The 24,339-nt window shown below is 40.3% G+C and overlaps 1 protein-coding gene and 1 long non-coding RNA gene across 20 annotated transcripts in view; one reads left to right on the forward strand and one right to left on the reverse strand.

Annotated features, from left to right (window-relative positions):
- Window positions 1-24,339, forward strand: part of TASOR (transcription activation suppressor) — a 68,809-nt gene that overhangs the window by 9,900 nt on the left and 34,570 nt on the right. For 9 of the 18 annotated variants that reach the window (XR_014506333.1, XR_014506334.1, XR_014506335.1 and 6 more), the window contains exons 8-17: window positions 2,958-2,989; window positions 8,643-8,748; window positions 9,003-9,103; window positions 13,452-13,555; window positions 13,873-13,945; window positions 14,040-14,108; window positions 15,963-16,646; window positions 17,149-17,486; window positions 20,405-20,549; window positions 22,047-22,103. Coding sequence is in view for 10 of the 18 variants with exons in the window: in XM_083420583.1 (XP_083276709.1) it covers window positions 2,958-2,989; window positions 8,643-8,748; window positions 9,003-9,103; window positions 13,452-13,555; window positions 13,873-13,945; window positions 14,040-14,108; window positions 15,963-16,646; window positions 17,149-17,486; window positions 20,405-20,549; window positions 22,047-22,103 (1,709 nt within the window). In the remaining 8 variants the exon portion in view is untranslated. The remainder of the gene's footprint in view (window positions 1-2,957; window positions 2,990-8,642; window positions 8,749-9,002; window positions 9,104-13,451; window positions 13,556-13,872; window positions 13,946-14,039; window positions 14,109-15,962; window positions 16,647-17,148; window positions 17,487-20,404; window positions 20,550-22,046; window positions 22,104-24,339) is intronic. The other 9 variants (XR_014506338.1, XR_014506339.1, XR_014506340.1 and 6 more) reach the window with 3 other exon arrangements.
- Window positions 29-8,609, reverse strand: LOC310668663. Of its 2 annotated transcripts, none has more exons than XR_014506768.1 (2): window positions 5,692-8,609; window positions 29-264 (listed from the first exon to the last, which is right to left on the reverse strand). It is a non-coding gene; the product is annotated as an uncharacterized lncRNA (long non-coding RNA). The 2 variants fall into 2 exon arrangements; XR_014506769.1 differs by having other exon boundaries at window positions 5,682-8,609.

The following is a 24,339-nucleotide window of genomic DNA, read 5'->3' on the forward strand; positions in this document are numbered from 1 at the left end:
GAAGGGGTTTCACACATTTCTTTAAAAGTAGTATGTAATGTGAAAGGCTTTAATGCTTAAAAGTGTATACATTTTCGGTTTGTTACTACTTGCTGGTCTTGATACATGGTTGCAGCTTTTGATGAAGAATTGGAAATGGTAGTGTCTTACTCAAGCTGTACAAATGGTGTTGTTGTTTTTTTAAAAAATGTGTAGTATTTTTATCCTGCTTGTCAGCTGTAAAGAGCTTGATAGGAAAATAGTCCTTGTTCTCAGGCTTACAACCTAAAATACATGACACTAAAGGAGAACGGATAAAAGGGAAGAGAAAAACAAGCCAAGTCAGGCACCAGTTCTAAAAGTTACCTGTTAGTTCTTACAGTGACCAGCCTGAATAGAAACAAGGCAGGGAGAGGAAAAATCAGAGCTGGTCTCTTGCAGATATGATGGGATGTTAGCTTGTGATTGGTCTGGTCTATATTTTTTAACACCCTTTCATCCATAATGTCTATTCTGTAGGCACATATTTCATTTTTAACAGTTTGATCATCAGATTTCAATTTGTAAGTGAATTTGCTTTTTTTGCTAAATGGGCTTCAAATAATTGGCATTTCAGTAATCACTTGAGTATATTATATGTAACATGAGGCTGCAGCAATCTTGTTCCTTTTGAGATTTCTGGTGTGGCACATGCGCGTGCCTAGGTTCAGATATTGGCCTTGGTGTCTGATCTGTTACATAAGAATAGTACTTGCTTGCTTATTTTGTGTAACGTTTGTTACAGGTAAAATAAAGTTTCTAGACAATTTCACGTGTTAGTATGCCTCTTGGTCATGCTTGGCTTTAAGCACTGAAATGCTGCTTCATAGTAATGAATTCTGTATGTCTATGGAAACAGAATAGCCCCAGGGACTCCTTCACAATTGCTCTGCCACCAGCAAGTCCGTGCATCTCATTCACTTCTGTGAGAAAGTATAAAGGGACTGCAGTTCATTATTGCTGAGGTGACTTGGCTTAGATGCCGATGAACTTTGTGTCATGGAGGTGCAGATTTTGTCCCCACTTAACAGTGGTGTGAGCACAGCTTTTCCTGCAAAAATAATGGAAGCCATTTCTTTTTAAGGAAGAAAGTAAATAATAATGTGTGTTGGGCTAAGCAAAACAAACCTCAAGCTTCCAGCAAATTAAAATACTCCTTGAAAAGTTATTTTCATAAAGTGTAGCAGACCAGAGAGTGGACAAAAAATAGAACATAAGCTTCTAGAACACTAACCAGTCTAAAACTATTTGTGACTCCTTGAGAACTGCAGTCCTCACCATTCCCACTTTCATACTTTGGCCTCCCACATTTTGGCATGCAACCACCAAGAGATTGGACATTGGTCAACGTGACCTTTGGTTTGAATTGGTTTATCCACTGTTGCTCCAAGTGGCCATGTGCGGTACTTTGTCAGGTGGCTGACAATCCCAATCTTGGTATCCTCTGGAAGGTTTTTTTGAGAAACTGGTGGGGTCTATTTGGCTTAGAAAACTGCAAGTTATGTGAGCTGCAGTACCTAAGCTGTGATTCAAACTGTAAAGTATTTAGTGTGTTTTGCCAACATCCCTATGAGAGAGATCACAATCTCATAAATTGCCGTTTAACGCTGGGCAGATTTGGCCAAGGCCCTCTATTTCAGCCTGAGTCCAGTGGACTCTACATATTCTTAATTGATGTTTTACACAGTTTCCATATATTAGGGTTTGTTCTCTTTGCTGTAGTTCTGATAAATTGTTAGAAGGCTTCAATGTCAGAAGCAATTGGAGATATTAAGGAACTGTTAAACTGCTTTGACTGGAGTAGCTACTTGCGATAGCAACCAGGTGACTGGCTATTTTAAAAATTGTGTTGTGATGAGAATGTAGCACAGTAGTTGAGGTTACAAATGGAATACAAGTTGAAGTGTGGCTTATGAATTGTGACAACTACTACATAAAAATAACTGGGCAGCAAATGCTAGTAGGCTTATAATGACATAAATGTAGGGAAAATCTAGGGGTCTCCAGTTTTTGGAGGCATTGCTAGCCAAACATAAGTTGCCAGGTTCTTCCTACCAACTTGATGGTACCCAAAAGCAAAGAAATCACCCTGTTACCTGTTTGAAAGGCAGAGAGTGTTGCAACTTCATCTGATGCTCTGCAAAGTGACCCAGGTGAAGAAGCCTTCCACACCTACTTTGTCTGCAAGAGGACAGTGGGAAGTGTGCTGGCTTCAGTCATTGTCAAGCAGCTGGGCTCAAAGTGATGCCATGAAGCAGCAGCCAGGAAGTCCGTACTGTCCTTTATTGTGCTAAAAGCAGGAAAGGGGGAGTTTGCTGGTTTGGCCCTGATCAAGATTTTCCAGATGCCTTGGCCACATAGCAGCCAATTGCTCCCCACTTTCCTCCCAACTTTGGACTTGTGGAGGGGATCATACCAGCAGTTGTACTTTGAAGCACCTCCACAGCTTAAAAGTTGGTAGGAAGGCTTGTTGCTTGCCATACTTGCCAGAGGATCTGAAAATACCTGAAGCATGTTTTCTGTTGGGAGCTTGGATCAATTTGTGGTGTAACTTTCTTTTAATCAAGTTCAGTCTACTAGGAACCAATCTAATATTTTGAAACTGCTGGCGTATTGTTGTGTTATCTTGTGCAGGCCAGTAGTATCAGGTAAAAGGTCTCATGGGATCCTTTCAGGGCCTTTCTGCCCTATGGTGGCTTTGCAGTTCTGGGGAACTGAGACTTTTGTGTCCAAGAATCATATATTCTGCAACAGATATGTAAGTTGTGTACATTTATGCCTTCTCCAAGATCACTTAGCTTTAAAATCCAGAGAGAGAGAAAATGTAGATAAAGAAGTATTTGGTCCATGGCTGTTCAAGAGCATAAAGGTGGAAACTGCATGTGAGGGAAAGCACTACTTCTGCTTTTTGATTTTAACTGTGTGTATTTTGCTTGTAGAACAAAGATTTCTAATGTGGATAAAAGCACTGGTAAGAATTCAATTATTAAATAGAACTGTCTTGATTTATATAAGTCCCTAGATGTGCTAGAAGATGTGGTGCTTTGAGGCTAATTCAAAACACATGGGTTGACCACAAGTAACACCTTGAGCATCAAGGTTTCTGGCTTTATAGTAGTTTAGTGTGAACAAGCTATATAAGAGTATGAATTGCTCCCGCTTAGCTTCTCTCTTGGAATAAGTGGAATAAATAAGCCAGAAAGCCTTGTCTTCCCCTTAAGTCTGAACAAGGGATCCTGGTGAGTTTCTTCCTAACAAGCCACAACAATGAAGTTTGACTTGTTCCTGTGTCTTGATAAGGAGCAGCATATCACAATACCTTGTTTGCATGTAATGGGGAATCAAAGCTTCCCAGTTTGTATCTTGCTTGCACCAGGGGAGAAGTGAAGCAGCAGCAGTTGGGTAGTGGGCAGCAGAATATGTCTCACTAATGCTATGCATCACAATAAGCCAGAAACCTGACTTTGTGGTTATGTGCAAACATGGCTGTTACATGCCTAGCTTTGAAAAAATGAAATTATTTGCTAAATAAATTAGAATAATTTATGCAGATTAAGTTATCTGCTTGAATTTGCTTATTTGCATAACTCAGCTGTGTGTTTATATATGTAAATAATTTGTAAAATGTTCTCATTTGTGGTTTTTTCTAATATTATAAGGTTAGAAATGGTGAAACAAGAAAATGTTGAGTAGTAAACTGAAATAGAGTATTGTTAGGGTAATGGAAAACTAAAAATCAAAACAGTGTCTTCATGAAATGAACGACTGTCTTCCTTTTAGTATCAATAACTTCTACCTAATTCAGCCTTGTATTTAACAACTTACCTGATAGTCATAGGTGACCAGGAATTCCATGGAGGCAAGTGAGCATGGTGATGGAGGAGAGCTAGATTGTTCCATTTCTCTTCTGTTGACCAGTTGGATTTTTGTGTTAGCCATGGAGGAAAGTTTCTTCCTTGACAAATGCATGGTGAGCAGAGAAGGAAGTGTTCCACTCTGCCTCCACCAGCCTGCTTGGTAGAAGTCTCTCTTTTTTTGGGGGGTGTGTCTTTTTGAGGTGTGTAATTCTTATGCGGTAAATAGAATAACAATCTTCTTACCACATAGCATTTTCTACCTTTGCCTTGGTCACATGCCACAACACAAAACACAATTTATTGTGAATACACAGCATGCTAGTGCATGCTGCTATTTGGAGAGAAACCAAAAGACTGGGTTTGGGCGTTCAACACACCAGACACTTCCTTCTTTCCCAGTAGTAGTGTGGGGAATGAACAGAGTGAGAATTAGCATTCACATTGAACTATAGTTTTCTTTTTAGCAATGGTTTAAAGTGATGTGCCAACTTGGTTCTTGTGTTAATGGAATTGGATGAGAATACTGAAGACATCTTGGTTCTGATTTGGTCCAGAGTGAATAATCATTGAACTATAAGGCATCAAACATGACTCCATTAGATTGTAGCTGTATCCTTATACTAATAACTGCAGATAGTAGATCAAGAAAGTAGATCATATTGACTATTCCACATGTGCTTTTATAGGTGATATCTTCAGCTATACCTTTATAGAGGTGTTCTGCAACAGCATTACTATACATCTTGCTGAAATGGAATTGGGTCTGAGATTCCCAATTACTGCCTTAAATTAATTCCTTATAGACAAGAAGAGAGCTGGTATATCAGGCTGGTCTGCCCTCAAGGGTAGCTGTACTTTATATTTCTGTTATTTCATGAAGTCTGAAATGCTCAAAGTAGCTTGCCTCCTCCAGCTTTTGTCTACTAGTGGATTCTAATTTCTGGAGACTTGGAGTTCCTCCAAAAGGCCCCCTCCTTCTGTTCTTTTAAGACTCCATCCTTTGTAGTATGTCTGCCTAAGCAGCTTTTGGATCTTATACAGCCCAACCAAGAATAATCTCATGTGCTGCCAGTTGAGCTACCAAATGCTGCACTTGTCCTATTGATCACCTTCTAGGAATAATATTTTCCAATCACTACTTACAGCTTAGCCCTTAACCCTCAGTGGCACATACCGCATTAGCTAATATGCTTTTAATTTAAAGTGTTGGTCACTTGCTGGAATTTTAACATGCATCACATGCTTTGTGGTATTATGAGAGCTTCCAGTTTAATGGCCTTTCCCTAGTAAATATATATAGTAAATGATTATCTTACTCCTAAAGGAGTGGATCTTTGGAGTGGATTTTCTCTATTGAGTAAGTGCGCTTAGTTTTTGCTATTGCTTAAACAGGCAGTTCACAATAATGTGAAAATACAAATAAAAACAAATAATACAACAATTGAATAAAACAGTTTAAAAACGGTAAGAAGTCTCTACTAATCTCAAAATGCCTGACATAATAGTGTCTCCACCTGTCTGTGAATGAAAATAAGGAAAGAGCATATACATACATCCCACAACTCCTGGGCAATTGCCAGGCCCTGGTAGATGACAATCTTGTCTATCCTAAGGAAGGAAATTGTAGCAGGGCCTTTTGGGTAGATTTTAAGGCTCTGGGGAGCTTGAGTGGAAAGTAGTCCCTGAGATCTCTGGGACCTAGATTTGTATAGGGCTTTAACTAAAAAATCTGGGACCTAAAATTAAGCTTGGAAACAAAGTGTAAGCAATGCAGATGTGTCTAGACTTGGTGTAATGTGTTCTTACCTGCACATACCTGTTAACAGTTGAGTAGTATTCTCTACCAGCTACATTTCCAGTCTTCTTCATCGGTCCATAATAGAGATTGTAGCTGTAGCTTACTTTGGAGCTAACCAAAAGCATTCATGCTTCTTGTAGTGACATAGCTGGACCAACTGACATTCTTAGAATTTCCTTCTAGCCCCAGCTTCAACCTGAGAATCCAGGAGCAATGTTAATGGGTCTAGGAACATTCACAGCTTACAAATCTGCTCCGAAGTATGCGATCCTTTTCAAATATTAAGTGTTTCTCAGGCTAACTGATCCACTGAGTCCTCTACTTGCATTTATTGTGTTCTACCTGGATTGGGTTTAGGTTTTTTTTTATTCATCCAGTGTACCTCTAATCTCAGTGGCTCTTTTAGGAAAGCATCCACCTCACCTGGATTTGATGAAAATGAGAAAACAGAGCCAAGTGTTAGTTTACATTTGGTCTGTATTTTAGAGTTCCTTTGCTTTCAGGCGGTACTTGGGTGGTGTCAAAGGGCCCCTGTTAAGCACTTGACTACTGAGCCATCCATGCCAAAGGATTTGTTTTTTAATTGGCCTTGATATGGGAACTTAGAGCGTTTTCAGCATTCACTGTTTTCCAGGTCTTTTATCCTATGGACAAAGTGATATATTCCAGGCTTTCTAGGAGTTGCAAGATGCTCAAAACACGAGTGCTCAAAGCAGCATTGCTAGCTAACTCATGAGAAACCATGGGTGGAATCCAACGAAGCACTAAGTCTCTTGTTCTGTCAATGCAAAGATGTACCGTGCAATGGAATGTTCCCCCTGCCTTCTGCCTTCTCCCTAAACCTGTTCTAGGGGTTGCCCCAACCATCTGAAGCAGATTTGGAGAGTGTGTGGGATGTGCACAGGGACACAAGCGGAAATCCTTGCACTGACAAGACACGGTAGTTGAATACCACCCCATGTAGCTAGACGCCTAAGCCTTGGCAGCACATGCCGTCAGGAGGAATCTAAGTGTCCATTTATGGTGTAGTGAGCTTACTATGACCTGAAATGTAGGTCTGTTTTCCGTTCAGTGTCCTAATTGTTTGGTCCTCCAGTGGAAGCAGGATTGATCAAGAAGAGCAAAATGCCTTGCAATGAGCAAGAATGAAGAATATGAATGAAGAATATGAATATGAATGATACGTATTCCTCCTTTGTACCTGATGATCGGAGTTTGAAAGCATTCCAGGCCACTCCAGTGGGTTCTTCCATTTTAGGACCTTATTGAAGGTCAGAACAGCCCAGAAGTGTTTGGATCTAGCAGCATCTCTTTGGAGGACAGACCACTGCAGGTTCAAAAAAGGCTCTCCTCAAAATGAATGTTGGTCTGTTTTGAATGGGAGTCTCATTGTGAGTCAGTAACAGCTCATAAACAGGAGTCCAAAAAGAAAGAAATGTAAGCTGGATGGAGACCCAAATACCTCAGAACTAAGTACCTTGACAGCTGTGTATATGATTTAGTGCATGAAGTTCGGATGAAAGTCCATCTCTGGGAAGAATATAAAGCTCATTCTGCATCCTAAACTTCTGAGAAGAGTCACAGTGGTTAAGCTATGGTGTACAGTTCTGATTTGTGGTGCATATGAACTGCTCAGTTCAGATGTCATGGCAAGCTACAGTTACAATGAACCAGGAAGTGAATTGCAGCATGCAAGGGAATTCTGAGGAACAGTCCTGTCAACCAAACCATGGTTTGACCAGTCTGCTGTGGCAGCAGTGGTGAAAGATAGCACATGTTGGTGGACATTTGCAAGACAGGCATATGAAGATTGATGGACATTTTTACAAAGTGCAAGAAGGTTGACATCTTCAAGAAAAGCTGCCTTTAGGTAGAAAATCCTCTTAGGCTTCTCCCACAAAGCGAATCCAATCAGGAAAGCTACTGTTCTTAAGCACATTGGATGCCATTCCATTAAGTGGAAGGAGAGTAGTTAAACCTACATGCACCATGGCATGAGCTTGGATTAGATAGCAAGGAAAGGGGGATGACCTTATCATCAATCTTTTTTGTTCTCTTTACTATTCACATCCTCCCTTTAAGCAATTAGGTAGTTCTCAGCCACCATGCTCTTTGCTGCATGCTACTGATGCTAGGGTCATTTAAAAAAAACATTTTTCTTGCTCTTTGGCATATGGGAGTAGAGCCAAACTGATACTCTTTGATGAGGTATACTTTCATCTAATGGATTGGAACTTTTTGGTAAATTACATTTCTCATCTTCATTATTTTCATCCACTGACACCCAAGCAGTGTGATTTGACTATATAATGTTCGTCAGTTCTGGAATCTGCTGTGGTATTTTAGGGGAACCTATAAAATTCCGTATTAGACTGGGAGTTGTCACATGCAGAAATAGTGATTTCTCTTCTTGAAGTCCATTACTTTCCCAGCTTTGTAAATAATTCTACAAAAGTTCTGAGTTTCTATATAAGCCACGGAGGAAAGGAAGCCTTTCTGTATAAGCCCCTCAACTGTGTTCCTCCTCTGCCAGCCTGTTTGGTAGAAGGCCAGTAGAAGGGTAGTTTCCTGAATTTCCATACTAGCCTGGAGGAAGGAGCTTTCTCTCCTCTGTGGCAAACATAGAAACACTTCCCCTTCCTGCCCACTCACTTGCTGGGATGAAATTCTAGGTTGCTTATGGTTACCAGATGAGTTATTAAATGCAAGGCTGAGCTGTCAATTTCTTCATTATACCAATGACACTTTTAACTTTTCATATCAATACTTTGGAGAAGGGACACTTGAAAATCCTTCTGCCACATCTAAAAAGAAACTTACTCAAGAAAATTTAACTTCTCTGATCATGTCTGCAAAGCCATCTCCTAATACAAGTTTTTGGGTATAAATGAATCCCATTTTAATTCATATCTTCAAAGCACCATTTTTATAAGAAGTATTACAAAGTACATTATTCTTTTTTCACATAGATAAGGCAAGCTACACCTTATGGAAAGGGCAGCTTTTAAACAGAGGGACGCTTGTATGCCATGCTGCTTTGAAATCAGAAATGCGTCCTTTGCTTCCCTGCAAACTGTAAGTATTAAACTTTGAAACACAGACCTGAAATCCTCATTTATTAGTCTAGATTATGTCAGATCTTGAAGGTCTGGGAACACTTCAGTTCTATGCATGATATGACCAGATTTTCTGTTGCTAGAAAGTGTTTCTATGCACACTTCCAACACTACTTCAAAAAATGATGTAAGAATTATAACCTTAGCTAAAAATGTGACCAATTGCTGCTGAGATAAAAAAACCCTCAGATTTCTTTATTCTTTCATCTTTAGACCTGAAAAGCTCGATGTTGACATGGTTATGAACATTGAACACTTAAAGCACGTCTTTCCACGTGTGTTGCAGAAAGAAACATATTCAGGAGAAAGGGAAGGTAAAGTCTCTTCTAATTAAAGGAAAACATTATTTATCCAGATAAGTATTGTCCCTAATGGATGCCTTTCTGCATTCTTTTTGTTGCCCAAGTCACTGGCAAACATAGGGTGATAAAGCAGTAGGGTAGATTGTTAGAAAACAAGTGGCGAATATACCCAACTGAACAAAGGCCAGAGCTCATTTTAGAGCTCACTCCGTGGCATTGATGGTGGCAAAGATGCAATACATTTCCATCACTACTGCATCAGCACAGTGTTGTTCAAGAAAACCATTTCAAGTAGTACTGAGTCTCTATGGACTTGCAGGAAGATCAGAGAACCCTTAACAGCTCACTGTTGCATTTACTAATTGTTTAGCTGGTATTCACAGAATCATACAATTGTAGGGTTGGAAGGGACCACAAGATTCATCTAGTCCACCCCCTTTCAATGCAGGAATCTTTTGCCCAATGTGGGGCTAGAACCTACAATCCTGGCATTATGAGTCCCATGCTCTACCGACTGAGCTATCATTCACATCTGATCCAACTTGAGGGTTGAATGCCACAGCTGCTGTAGAAGTAACGAAAGTAAGAGTCTAAGTCTGTCGGCATCTTAGGCTGCAATACCTGAAATTCATCCAAGCAGATATTGCCAATGTTTTTGATGGGATAAGGCCCGCCATGTTTCTGCTCAACCAGTGCCTCTTGCAGTTGATAACTTCTGATGGATGATTGGATCAGTTCAGAAGATTCATGCCTCATTGTGTCAAATCTGCCTAGAGGATGCAGCTGTGCAGGCACTCCTTAAGAATCTGCTTTAGCCCAAGTTGACTATGACTGGTCACAAATCTCTTTTTTGGGAGCAAATATCTTGGGATTATTGGATGAAACGGAGTATCTAAGACCTCTTTGAATCTGGATAAAGAACCAGTTTTGTCATTGAAACTGCCTTGGTCACCCTGGTACCAAAGTGACAGCTACCGGAGAGTATGACTTGTTGGTTATTTTGGATTTCTTGGTTTTTGCTCCTTCAGCACCATCAGTCACAGTATGCTTCTGAATTATGCTTTTGGATTGTCCATCTGGAATGTCGGTGGGAGGCACCATTTTGAGCTGGTTCTGCTCCTTCCTGGCATATATATTTTGGATAATGATGGTGGAGATGATCTTCATGCTGTTTAATGTCTTTGTGAATCTGCTGATAGAGGTTGTTCGCAGCCAGTTGCCATTAGTATCCTTGTGACACCCTGTTCTATTTCTCCTCAGCATCAAAATCCACAAAGACAGTGGAAGTGCTAAATTGGTGCCTTGGGTCTAATGGAGTAGATGAGGGCTAATACTGAAACTCAATCTAGACAAGATGGGATATACTGTTAGTGGGTGGTTAAGCGGATGTGTAAAGTTGTGTCTTGCTCACTTTTGATTAGGTTACACTTGTACACAGCTTTTTTTGTTGTTGGATCCAACCTTTACTTGTAAGCAGTTACCAGCGCTTTTGTAACATCTAGGTTAGATTACTGCAGTGTGTTGCTTGTAGCGCTGCCTTTGAAGATGGTTCATAAATTTTAAGTAGCTCAGAATACAGCAGGCAGACTGTTGATTTGAGTACACTGGCTTGAATATATATAACACCATCTGAACATATTTAACACCAACTCTTTTCTTAGTGCCCTTTATAGATCAAAGGTTACTTTGTTGTTACTTTAGGAACATAAAATGTGCTTTGTATAACTTGCTTTGCATTCAGTATAGTTTGGTGTATTAAAAGTACAGCTCATTCAGACAATTATAAGCTGAATTTGCTTTTTAATTGTAAATGGAGTTACAAACAGATGAAGTATAAGGAACTTACTTGTTTCATTTTGCCACTTTATGAGTAGTAGGCAGAAACCAGTAAAACCAGAAGAAACCATCATTATAGTAAAACAGTGACTATGTATTCTAATAATGATTATGTGTTCTCCAGCCTTCCACAGTGTGAAGCAGACATATAGCACTCATTTCTGTTAAAAAAAGCAGAAAAAAACAGAGGGTGTGTGTGGAGAAGAAACAAAGTCTCCATGAATAGTACATGAAATTTAATTAGTCTTATTTTGTTGCAAAGGTTACCTAGATACCTGTTCATTGTGTGATCAAAGACCACAGAAGCAGCAATTGGAGAAATAGAAAGTAAAATTTATTGCTGACAGCAATAGGTCCAGTGGAGTTCTCTCCCAGGGACTGGACCCCGATCATTTGTGCTCTGGGCTTATATACCTTTTTCCAGATAGCTTTAGGCATTACATGTTCATAAACTGCAGCAAAATTAAACCAATAAGCTTGGACACCATCCTTCCTATATCCTCCTATGTCCATATAAAGATCACTTCTGCTTTCCATATAATTGCTCATTATATTAGTAATTACTCATATACTGTTATCAGCAAGCAAAGCAAAAATCCCCGTTTGGCAGACAAAGCCCAAAACCCCCCCTCCTGTTATCAGACATCCTGTGTCCTATGTGGAAAGCACCCAACTTGGACATCCTGTTTCACTGAACGTTGGGTTATGATGACCATCTCAGACCATCTCTTGACTATGATGGATGTCTTTCTTGCGAACTGCAAATCCAGTTAAATGCATATATGTTTCTGCTAACACAGCAATAAGGCTAAGAGAAAGGCACAGTATTTGGCTTTTTAGAATTAGGCATTTAGGCACAATAAGGTAAAGTGAGGCACAACAATATACAGGTGAAACTCGGAAAATTAGAATATTGTGGAAAAGTTCATTTATTTCAGTAATTCAACTTAAAAGGTGAAACTAATATATGAGATAGACTCATGACATGCATTCTTCCTTCTCTTGTAACAGTGGCAGTGCCCTCCAAGAGTCAGAAATGCATCTTCTTATTCTGTCTGATAGTTTTACTTAGTGTACAACAGGACATGCTTGCCCTCATTCTATACGAATTGTGAAGATTTGCTACTATACATACTGTACTATAGTATATGCTATACTATACATGGCCCTGGAGAAAAATCTTCCTGTTAACACAGCTTTTAGAAATCATTTTGGGGGTGTAAATATATGAAGACTTAAATAAAGTGTTTAACAATCATTCTAAAAGAAAATATTTCATCATCCAAACTTTTCCAGGGTTTCCTTTGGCAAAAAAACAAGAAAGGTGTGTTTTTTTTTGGGGGGGGGAATGGGGGAAAGTGTCCCTGCCCCAGTTTTTTTCTAGCTTTCCCCCCAGGCCTTCATATTACTGTCCAGAGACCCTCTTCTAGGTATCTATGCCACCATCTCTACACAGTAGAGATTGGGTTAATGGTGTCTGGGAGTAGGACCTCTTGTTTATGGAATGCCCTCTTGTGAGTGATGCATTGAATATGGAATGCCATCTCTGAACAGCTTGAGAATGACACCAACATTTCTTTTATTTTGATTGCAGGTGAAACTTTTTCCTAACAAATCATTTTAGTGGTTTGTGGTTTTGTATGCTCTACTTTTACTGTACATGAGAAAAAGCTTTATTTTGGAGTAAACTTTATAGTTATCTGTTGTTTTTGTTACTCGTCGTTACGTGAACTATTTTAAAATAGAAAACCAGTTTGGACATGTGTGTTTAAATAATACAGAATGGCTTGGATCCTATGTAGTTTAAGCAGAAGGAAGATAACATGCAAGAGGACTTTCCCATCCCACCCCCATATGATCCCCTCCAACCCTCTCTGAGCAGTCTGGGATCCTCCTAAACAATGTGGGATTGATTACTGGGAGGGGATTGCCCCCAAATCATGCAGAGCTGCCTTGTGCAAACATACAGAGTTCATACAATGTAGTTTTGTTTAACTTTGGGCAATTGGCTTGTTCTACAGCAGTCCTATGCTGTTCAGAAAGATCACTTTACCAATTGAGAGGTATTTTGGGGAGTGCAAAGGAAGGAGGGGATCTGAATTCCAAATACCGTATATACTCGAGCATAAGCCAACCTGAATATAAGCCGAGGCACCTCATTTTACCACAAAAAACTGGGAAAACTTATTGACTTGAGTATAAGCCTGTTCACAACACCACCAACCTCCTGTTGGGCCGCAGTGCGTTTGTGTCCAAAAGGGCTGCTTTCGGGCTGGCTGCTCGTTCCTCCTCCTCTGCCGACAACAGCCTCTGCCGCTCGCTTGGGTGGGACCCTCACTCAAGTATAAGCCAAGGGGGGCTTTTTCAACACCAAAAAATGTGCTGAAAAAGTTGGCTTATACACGAGTATATACGGTAGCTTCTGCTTGTGTTACTAAAAATCCAAGCCAATACAGACAGATATTTTCTTGCTTTGTCTCTTGGCAGAAGGGGCTAATAGATGCTTTTCTTTTTACATTTTCAGAGTACAGGAATGGAATGTATTGCAGTCTGTATGAAGTTGTGGAAAAGACTAGAACAGGAAGTAATTTGGAAGGTTTACTTCAAAAGCTAGAGACAGACAAACTAGTGAGTAGAGCATCTTTTCATAACTTTACTATGTGCATAGTTATTCCACTGAGAGAGGTTCTGAGAATAATTTGGTCAGTTCATATTTGATGAAAATACATCATGAGCAGACAAGTGCCTGCCGTCTTGCTTGTTGGATCAGGCCAATGGCCCATCTAGTTCAGCATCCTGTTCCCACAGTGGCTGATGAGATGCCTGTGGGAAGCCTTCAAGCTGGACGTGGATGCAAGAGTGGGTGTTCCAAATTGAATATGCATTATCTAGATTTAGGGGCCTCATTTTTATGTTGTGTGAATTGTGTAAACTTCTTTTTTCAGGTTATTGTAAAACCACTTATAGACGGGGGATATCTCTTGCTGCTTTCTTCTTATCAAATGGCTTCCCCATATGGTATGCAACTTGTTTCTTCTTCAGCAATTCAGATTAGTTTCTTTTAATTAGCAGCTTCATTACTTTACGGTGTGCCTTTTTTTTCTTAATTCAGACAACAGGAAGCCTCACATTCTGCAGGCATTGTTTCTATTTCGGAATCCTAGAGGTGTTGTGACTTCAGGTAAGTTTTAATCTTTAATGTACCAATTTATTAATTGTTAAATGTGTTAAGTCCCAGTGCAACCATATAATAAGAAAAGTGTAAAAACCTTTAAAAATAATTCCATATATAAAAATGCAAAAATAAAAACAATTCTCTATTTAAAAATAAAGTCAGTAGTTTCGGTACAAGTTAATTGTTCTGGTAAAGATCTCCACTTAAAAGGTTTCTTGCTGTAATACTATTGATGCAGTAATAGCAGGGCTGGCCCATTCATGAGGCAAGGTGAGGCGACTGTCTCAGGTGGCAGGTTCCACAGGGGCAGGGAATCAGCCTCAATAAATGTATCGCCTTCTATTGCTCCCGCGGTGGCAGCAGCAGCAGCTTTAGTGCTATAGATCTGAAATTAGCTCTGGAAAGGCACAAAACCTGTATGTGTGCCTACTCCAGTGATCACCTGAAGATCTACTGTTACAGGTAAGCAGCACATCTTAAGCTGTGTTAGTAGAATACAGAGAACCTTGCCATAGAGCAATGCTGATGAGTAATGAGAAGAGATGCTGATGCTTTACTGCTGCTTGTCTGTTTGTGGTAGCAAGGAAGAGTACAGAGCAAATTACCTATGAATTCTATGGTGTTAGAAAGTGGAAGCAGAAGGGGGCTAAGAGTATTCAGGTGCTTGAAACAACAGATGTGTAGAGATACAATGACATACCAGGCATGGAAGACAGAATAATTATTTGTTGTAAGCCACCCAGAGAACATTTTGTTGGGCAGCCTAAAAGCGCAGAAACTAAATAAAAAAGTTGGAGGAACATGTGATAGTCTGAGAAGGAAGGTGGCTTCTGGAATTTGAATGGTCCATTAGATAAGAGCAGCATGCTTTCATTGCTAGAAAGGTGGATATGGTTGCCACAACAATACAACTCATTACAAATAATCATTAAAAGCACTACATAAAGCTTGTATGGAATTTTCCTGTTTAGAATCATTTAGAGTTGATACATACTCACCATTGGCTTAATCACAGAGGCAGGGAACCTGTAGCTCTAAATATGTCGCTTCACTACAAATTGCATCACCCTTGGCCATTAGAAATGCTGTAAGAAGACAACTGATAGCTCATAAAAGTTATACTCAAAATCATGAGATATTCTTAGATACAAATATGGGAAGAAAAAATATTTCTAATAGTCCTCTGCTAATGCAAATTGCTGTCTTATAATATAATTGGAATTTGCTTTTTAACCCCAAGTAAGTGTGGTTTAATGGCTAGGCCAGGGGTCAGCAACCCGCGGCTCCGGAGCCGCATGTGGCTCTTTTGCACCTTTGCCGCGGCTCCAGGGTGGATACTAGCGAGGGGAGGAGGCGCATTGTGTGCCCCAACATTCCCCACTGTGGCGGGCGCTGTACTGGCTGTGACGTCGCATGGGGGCGGTGCGTGCGTTAGTCACGCACCGTCCCGACGCCACCTTCCCGCCCGCTGTCACATCGCGGCTCCGGAGATATATTTGTTTTAAATGTTGCAATGGTTTTGCGGCTCCCAGGTGTTTTTTTCTTCGGAAACGGGTCCAAGTGGCTCTTTTTGTCTTAAAGGTTGCAGACCCCTGGGCTAGGCCTTGGGGGGACAATGTTCAGATCCTTTACTCAGCCATGAAGTGGACTACAAGACCTTGTGTCTGTCACTATCATTCAGTTTAACCTATCTCAAGTTTTGAAGATAAAAGTGGTGCAGGAGAACTGGATATACTATTTTAAACTCCTCGTGGGGGGGGGGAGATATAAGTTAAAATATGTATTAATAGTTGTGTTGCTTGCTTAAATGACTGATTTTTCTCTCTTTCAATTGTCTTTCTGCTTTTATTTTGAACACAGTTCTAAAAAATGAACAGAAAAGTGCAAATACGTTATTAACGCAGGAAGCCCATGTGGTCATGCCGGAATTTACAAGATTTATTCAGTCGCTACATTATGCTTTTATTCATTCTCGTAAAGACACTAAAGTAGACTTAAATACTGCGGTGGAAAAGCATATAAATGACTATCTGAAGCGAAACAGTAAATTTAATAAAGAGTTCATTTTATATAATTATAGCACAATCTTGGATGAGAAAAAGCACCTATATCCTGCACCAAAAAACAAATCCAATATTGAAAGCGCCTTACACAACTACATTTTTGGTTCAGAAACCTACCAGATGTCTGTTTCTAAAGCAAAAAAAATTATGGATGGAAATCGGAAGCCTCAGCAGTTTAGTCCTATTTCAGATTATGAAGCCACAGAGGAGGAATCTGACTACAGAAAGAGAAAAGCTAGGAAAAGAAATGGTTCTAAATGTGAAACTGTAGTTGCCAAGAGAAAACCTGGTGACCCTGGGGATTATGATCAAGAAAGTATCAAAAAGTTGATTAACTTAATTCAGTGTACGAAGAAAAATGTAGATAGAGACTCTGACATGGAAGACAACAGAAGTGAAAGCAGACTGCAAATTAAGATAGAGAGCCCACAGAAACATTTTAAAACTAGTGAGTCCTCAGAAAACATTTGTCAGCATGAAGGTAAGAGCTTTCGTAAGCTACTTTCGGTCTATGAAAACGTTGTTCTTTTAGTGTGGCTGCGGCTGTGCTCTGGAACTGCCTGTGTATTGAAATTAGGCAGGCACCTTTACTATACTGTTAGTTTCAGCTGGTCTATCCAGACACATGATTTCATTAGATTTGCATTAATGTTTTATTAATGTTTTTATGTATTGTTGTTTAGTCGTTTAGTCGTGTCCAACTCTTTGTGACCCCATGGACCAGAGCACGCCAGGCACTCCTGTCTTCAGTTTTATGTATACTTCTTTTTAATTGCTTTGCATATTTTAGTCCTGTTCTATATAGAATTGAATATGTGTACTACTTGTAGATACATTTTCTTTGAGCAAGCAGTTTATAAATTTTCTAAATTGTAATAATAATACTAATTTATTTGTATTGGCTATGTCAACTAACTAAAGGACGGCAAATAACTTTTAGCATAACTTCATGTTTTCCCCAATTCCCCTTCTTTGGTTTCTAGGGGGCAGAGCAACAGAATCGCTTCTTTCAATTATACATGACCTTGGTGGACATGATACAGATTTGAGGCAGCAAAATGTTGCTAATACTCCCAGTAATGATGTATATGGTTTCCTAAAGCGGATTTCAGCAATAATTAATAAGCAAGATTCAGCAGAAAGCTATTCAGAGCAACAGGTTGATTACAACTCAATTCTGCCACAGATCAAGAACTTTCTTAATGCTTCACATGTTGAAAATGTTCAAAGCCCAAAGTTGGAAGTGAATGCATCATGCTTGCCTTATTCTTCTGACGTTTCTGCTAGTGAAGTAGACATTGATCATGCCCAACATTTAAAAGTAAGAATCTCTTTAAAAATATTATTTTTGCTTCTAAAAATAAAAATTCAGTGTATGCATTTGGTGTATATAAAATAGGGGTTCTTTTTAGCATTTGTATTTGTGGCTTCTGGATCTCCAGTTTGACTGTTACAATGGCCCAACTCCTGAAACAGTGAAAAGTAAAGGGGTAGATTGAACAAGACCAATGATAAATTCTCTTATTCATGCAGTTCTGAATTATAGTAGTAGTGGGGGCAGGGGGCGGGGTAGGAAATAAGAATGGTATAAGGTTGAGGGTAGTTTGCCATGAAGAAGTTCTGCTGTAATGAACAGCTGCATTTGTGTCCATTGAATTCATACTTTGAGGTGGAAAAGCACTAACAGCTTTAACTGGAGACTGAAGAATAATCATCAACCTAGATGCTGTGTGTTCTCTCCCCTTCCCTATTCAGCATAAGTAATATTCTAGATGTATGCTTCCTGTGACTCTTTTGCTGATATGTGTGGGTATTTTAGTAATTTGGTTAAATAGTAAAATGAGAATTCCCTGGATGCCTAGATCCAGTTTTGGAGCAAGCACCTTTTGGTGATTAAGCCCCATCAGAGATTTACAATCACAAAACATGCAGCAAAATAAAGTGTGGAAATAGACCTTTAAAATATTCCTTTCTAAGTTGTTCCCAAAGTTTCTCACTTCCCTTAGCAATGAAAAAGACCACATATTTGGTAAGTTAAAAATGATTTACCTACAAACTCTTCAAAGGTCAGCTTCATGTGCTTTTCCATAGAGTAGCAAGAAAAGACAGGCAGTTAACATACTCCAGACCTCCAGATACTTGGTGGTTTCATGTGGATGTTAAACAGCACAGGGGATAAAATTGAGCCCTGAGGAATCCTGCATTGAAGCATTCTGGAGCTGAAAAGCATTCCCCAAACATCACCCTCTGGAAACAACCATCCAAGGACCAGAACCAACACAAAGTGGCGGCACCTACCCCTAACCAGAACAGCAACTCTAGGGAGGATGTCATGGTCAGTGGTATCGAAGGCTGCTGAGAAGTTGAGAAGAGGAACACATTTCCTCTGCCTCTCTCCCAACAGAGGTCATCATACAAGGTGACCAAAACAGTTTCTGTGGCAAAACTGGGCCTAAACCCCAATTGAAATGGATCTAGAAAATCGGTTTCCTCCCAGAGCACCCGGATCTGGGGCACAGCCACCTGCTCAAGAACCTTGTCCAAGAAGGGGAGGTTGGCAACTGGCCAGGAGTTACTTAGATTTTCTGAACCCAGAGAGGGTTTCTTGAGGAGTGGCTTTACTACTACCTCCTTCAAGCAAGCAGGACCCCACCCCCTCTTACAAGGAGGCGTTAATCACCTCCCTACTAGTTTTTATCAGCCAAGAAGGAAAAGAGTTCAAAGTGCAATTGGTCACCGTTATCAATCCAAGCACCTTGTCCACGTCCTCAAGCTTTACTAACTGAAACTCGTCCAACAGAAGAGAACTAGATAGTGCTCTGGAAACCCCTTGAGATTCATCTGCTGTAATAGAGTCAAGATCCTGGTGGATGCAAGTGATTTTGTCCTCAAAATGCTGTGCAAACGAAGTCACAGCAAGCCACCATCTGTTCCACCACCTCCAGGCCAGACCGTAAGAGGCCCCACGCTACCTGGAAAAGCTACCAAATGGCACAATGAGGTTGCGATGGAGGCATCAAAGTGTGCCGCCTTTGCTGACTTCACTGCCCCTAGGTAGGCTTTATTATGAGCCCTCACCAGTGTTCAATTACATTTAACCCATGTTTTTCTCTTATGTCCGAGCCATCTCCCAACTTGTTTCATCACTTCAAGCTTTGGAATATACCAAGGAGCCAAACAGGCTCTATGAAGCAGGGGATGGTGCATATATCAACAGCCTGAGCCATTCAGTTGTTCCAGAGGTCAGCCAGTGCTTTGACAGGAGCGCCAGTCATATAATCTGGGAATCCTCCAGAGCCACCTGGAAATCCACTGAGTGAGGGAGGCCTGGCATTCAGCAACAGCAGTCGCGGACCCAAGGGCTGGTTGAGAGGACAACTGCACTTCCCCAGGTTAAAAGAGGGGATCTGGCACACAACAGTCACTAACTGCCTATGCAGTGTGCCTCTTACCTGGTCAACTTAATCTCCTACACTTTACCTCCCCCTACCCTGAGCCACTGTGATTGGCTCTCCTCAGCTCCTTTCTTCCCAGGCACATCCCACGTCTTCAATTAAAAAGCAACAAAACCTCAAATTTAAAACATTTGAGTTAAGCAGTTAAAAACAATTTTAAACAATAGGGGTGATAATAATAAAACCCACTAAGCAATAACCCAACCCAGTGAGCCATTTACAAGTTCTAAGTAAAGAAAGATGGTAACTGATTACACCTTATTGATGGACCAGTTTTAAAGGTCCTTTACCCATAGTATCTGCGTATTTATTTGTTTTGCTTGTTTACATTTCTTTAATGTATGCGTTTATTATTCAATTTTGCTACTTTTTTGTTTTCAGTAATGGCAACAGTCTTTCTGGTCTCTTTTGCCTTTTTGCCTTTTCCCTTTATTTCAGAAGTTTTATTTTGCTTTCATGAAGAAAGGGGTTCTGGCTGTTCACAACTGTTTCATGTAATATAATCTAGATCTATATTGGTTGATAATAGAGACGAGTTACATTAATTTGTTCTAACTGGTGTGAAATCTGAATTTGTCATTAACTAAACTGGATTTCAAGGGGTTGACTGTTCCTCAAGTTGTTTTGGGGACAAATGCTTCCTAAAGAATAAGCTCTGTTAAATGCTGGGATTTCTGAGTAAACATGCATTGGGCTGTGGGAACGCCTAAAATATTTTTACATTGAGATGGCTAAAAGGTAACAATTTAGAATTATCAATTGAGACTACTATGTGTTTGTTTAGGAAACAAGCACTGGAAGTGTAAGTAGCTTTGAAGGTGGTAGCCCATGTCCTAGCACACCCATTGAACATACTTATCACAGACAGCACTCCAGCTCATACAACGTTGAAGCAACTGAAATGCAATGGAAGCTGATTCCTATCACAGGTAAGTAACAACTTTATAAATATAAAACCTAAAAGTTTTGTGTCTTTCTGATACCCAGTTCTTAAAATGGCGAAAGGGATGTGTGCATACTATTACATATTCCAGTAATATTTGAATTCTGATCAGGTTTATGACAGTGAAAACCACATTTTCAGACCATCTGTGTATACAGTTTTATGACTATGCCTCATGTTATTTAAGCAAATAAGCAATAACTGTTGAGATTAGATCTACTGGCTCTATCATATACAGTACAGTATATCTTTCTGGAAGTGGGCACATTAGGATTTTATGACTGAGGGAGTAAAGTTGGAAGACACCAAGCAAACCATAAAATCTGTGTCTTCAGATAGTTCTGGGGTTGAAAGTAATGTTTTGCCATATGCTGACATACTCGTGGATGGACTGGCTGTAGATTAAAATTAGTGCTATCTACCAGCAAGGGCTTCACTATTACAAGGGCATACAGTTGGCACAGCTGTGTACATTACACCACTCAAAAGGAGTATATGCTATCTCTTACCTTGAATTCTAGGTGTGTGTTTGTTTGTTTTTTGTATGAGTGAAACTAGGCAAATGTTTTACCACACCTTGATCAAAATATAAAAAGGTGACCAGATAAAATTGCTTCATGGGCTGGATTTGGTATAGAGGTTGCCAGAAGACCATTGCTAAACTGACATATTACATGTTACATGCAATCTCAGACAAACCTTTTAAAACCTTGGCTGAGGGCTAGTACAAAACCTTTCTAGGCAACCTCTGTGTCCAGTGTAATAATTTGAGGGCAATACTGAACCTTGTAGGAGCAAGCTTTACCGAAGCAAGTTTGCCTTGCAAGGTACTCCAGCTTTTCCTACTTATTTGTCAATTGTTACCGTACCCTTTTCAAAAAGCTTCGGAGTTGCGTAAGCATTTTACCAAAAGGAGAGACAGATGAATTTCTGAAAGATTCTCTTTTTTACTGCAATTTGTCCAGTGGGGTGCCTTTTTATTGTTGCTTCTCATTATTTGAATTGTTACCTATCTTTTAAAATGCTGTTTTGATATTTGGAGGTATATTTGTTTCATCAAACAGCAGCAACTGGGTCTACTTGCTTTTGGTGGTAGTTTCCATATTTGTATTAAAGGCTTGAAAGAAAAAGTCTTGGAATAGCATATTCTACATCATATTTTTCACTGAGAAGCAGAGAGTATTTGATACAATCTTGGTGTGGGAGCAGCAGTGGCATGGTTAGGTGGCTCAAACCCCAGTGCACCAAAGCACTTAAAATGGGGAATTCCCAGTCTGCTGCCTTTTGCAGTTTTAACAGATGTAATGAATTCTGGAATTCAAATCTTTCCCAGAATGAAAAGAGACCTATGATACCCAAATATGTTGGAAGTTAATACCAATAATTAGTTTTATACTCTCTAAAGTGGGCTAACTATCTTAAATTGTAGTGCTGTAGTACATCTTGAGAAACTCTAACCTTGCTAACTGCTGCTCTCCCTCAGGAGGGGCAGGAAGAGTTCCTGAAGAGCACCTGAGAAAACATGGAGATAACCAAACAGGTGAGAAGGGTGGCCTTTATTGCATATGCTCCTTGCTATCCTTGGTAGCCCCCTCCCCAATATAGTTAAGGAAGTGAATCCACCAAAGCAAGTATATTCAGAGTTTGAAACTTGAGAAATACAGTTGAATTAAGGCACACAGGTAACATGGGAGCAACTGTAGTTACAATCCTTGATGCAGGATGTGGGTGGCGCTGTGGTCTAAACCACCGAGCCTCTTGGGCTTGCCGATCAGAAGGTCAGTGGTTTGAATCCCTGCGCCGGGGTGAGCTCCTGTTGCTCTGTCCCAGCTGCTGCCAACCTAGCAGTTCAAAAGCACACCAGTGCAAGTAGATAAATAGGAACCGCTGCAGCGGGAAGGTAAACAGCGTTTCCGTGCGCTTTGGTTTCCGTCACTGTTCCGTTGCACCAGAAGCAGTTTAGTCATGCTGGCCACATGACCCAGAAAGCTGTCCATGGACAAACGCCAGCTCTCTCGGCCTGAAAGCGAGATGAGCGCCGCACCCCATAGTTGCCTTTGACTGGACTTAACCGTCCAGGGGTCCTTTACCTTTTTACCTATAACCCTTGAAGGGAATTCCAAGTGCATCAGTCATAATAGGAGATTGTTAGTTTTTATCAACAAAGCTTTGCTGTTGAATATTGAATGTTCATAAAGTCCATTGTAAAATTCTTAGTGAACTGCTTTGGTACCTTAACAGGCAGTTGTTATAATTGATAGAGCTATATGAAATATACAAGGGGCCAACATACATATTGTGTTAATATAGATAATCATGTAATTTTTATATATAGCGTATCAATTTCCATCCTATGAGGCATATACACTTCACATAATAAATGTGTCTAATTTGTGATGTTCCGTATCATGTATAAAGAATATATATGAATTTATTTGTAGTTAAGTTGTTCATATATCACTTTGCAGGCTTAAAGTGATTGGCATATTATGCTTAGTCAGGGTACCAAGGTTGTCTGCTCTTGATGGGGTTACACTCCCTCTGAAGAGTACCCATTTCTATTGTGAATTTGAAATTATAAGTATCCAGCATGTGTGAACATAACATAAGTTCCAGTGACTGTATTTTTCAGAGCCTTTCAGTCATAATTTCATTAGAACAACCGCATATCTATACAAGCTATCTCTTTTTTCATAATACGGCCCATGACATCTTGAAAGCAGTAGCATGTACAGTGGTACCTCGGGTTACATACACTTCAGGTTACATACTCCGCTAACCTAGAAATAGTGCTTCAGGTTAAGAACTTTGCTTCAGGATAAGAACAGAAATCGGGCTCTGGCGGCACGGCGGCAGCAGGAGGCCCCATTAGCTAAAGTGGTGCTTCAGGTTAAGAACAGTATGGACCTCCGGAATGAATTAAGTACTTAACCTGAGGTACCACTGTATCTGGTTCCAAGTTAGGGTTCCATCTCTGGTCTTATACTGCTAGGGACGCTGGTGGCACTGTGGTCTAAATCACTGAGTCTCTTGGGCTTGCTGATTGGAAGGTTAGCGATTCAAATCCGCTGAATGGTTGTGAGCTCCCATTGCTCTGTCCCAGCTTCTGCCAACAATATACAAAAGACAAAATACATAATAAAAACAAAAACAAACTAATAATCCTGTCAACACATTTCAAAGGGCGTTGGATGCCAATCAGCCAAAGGTCTGGTTGAAAAAGAAAGTTTTGAGCTGGCACCTAAATGTGTATAATGAAGGCGCCAGTTGAGCCTTCCTGGGGAGTGCATTACACCAACAGGAAGCCACTGCAGAAAAGACTCGTTCTCATGTTGCCACCTCCTGGATCTCTTGTGGACAAAGTGAAGAAGGGCCTCAGATGATAATCTCAGGTTCAAATGGAGAGAGGGGGTCCTTGAAGTATTGCGGTTCTGAGCTGTTTCAGGCTTTATAGGTGAAAACCTGCACTTTGAATTGGGCCTGGAAACTAATTGGCAGCCAGTACAGTCGGGCCAGGATCGGTGTAATATCTGCATGCCATCCCTGGAGAACAACCTGGCCACTGAATTCTGCACCAGTTAAAGTTCTGAACCATCTAAAGAGACTGTTCTGTGTATAGTGGACGCTTGGGTTGTGAATGTGATCCATGCAGGATGCGCGTTCACAACCCGCAGTGGTGGGTCGGCGCATGCGCGGGTTGCAATTCGGCGCTTCTGTGCATGTGCAACCTCCAAAACCCAGAAGTAACCCGTTACCGGTACTTCCAGGTTTCAGCG

The sequence above is a fragment of the Podarcis tiliguerta genome (assembly GCF_965153285.1).
Source record: "Podarcis tiliguerta genome assembly, chromosome: 2".
NCBI lineage: Eukaryota > Metazoa > Chordata > Lepidosauria > Squamata > Lacertidae > Podarcis > Podarcis tiliguerta.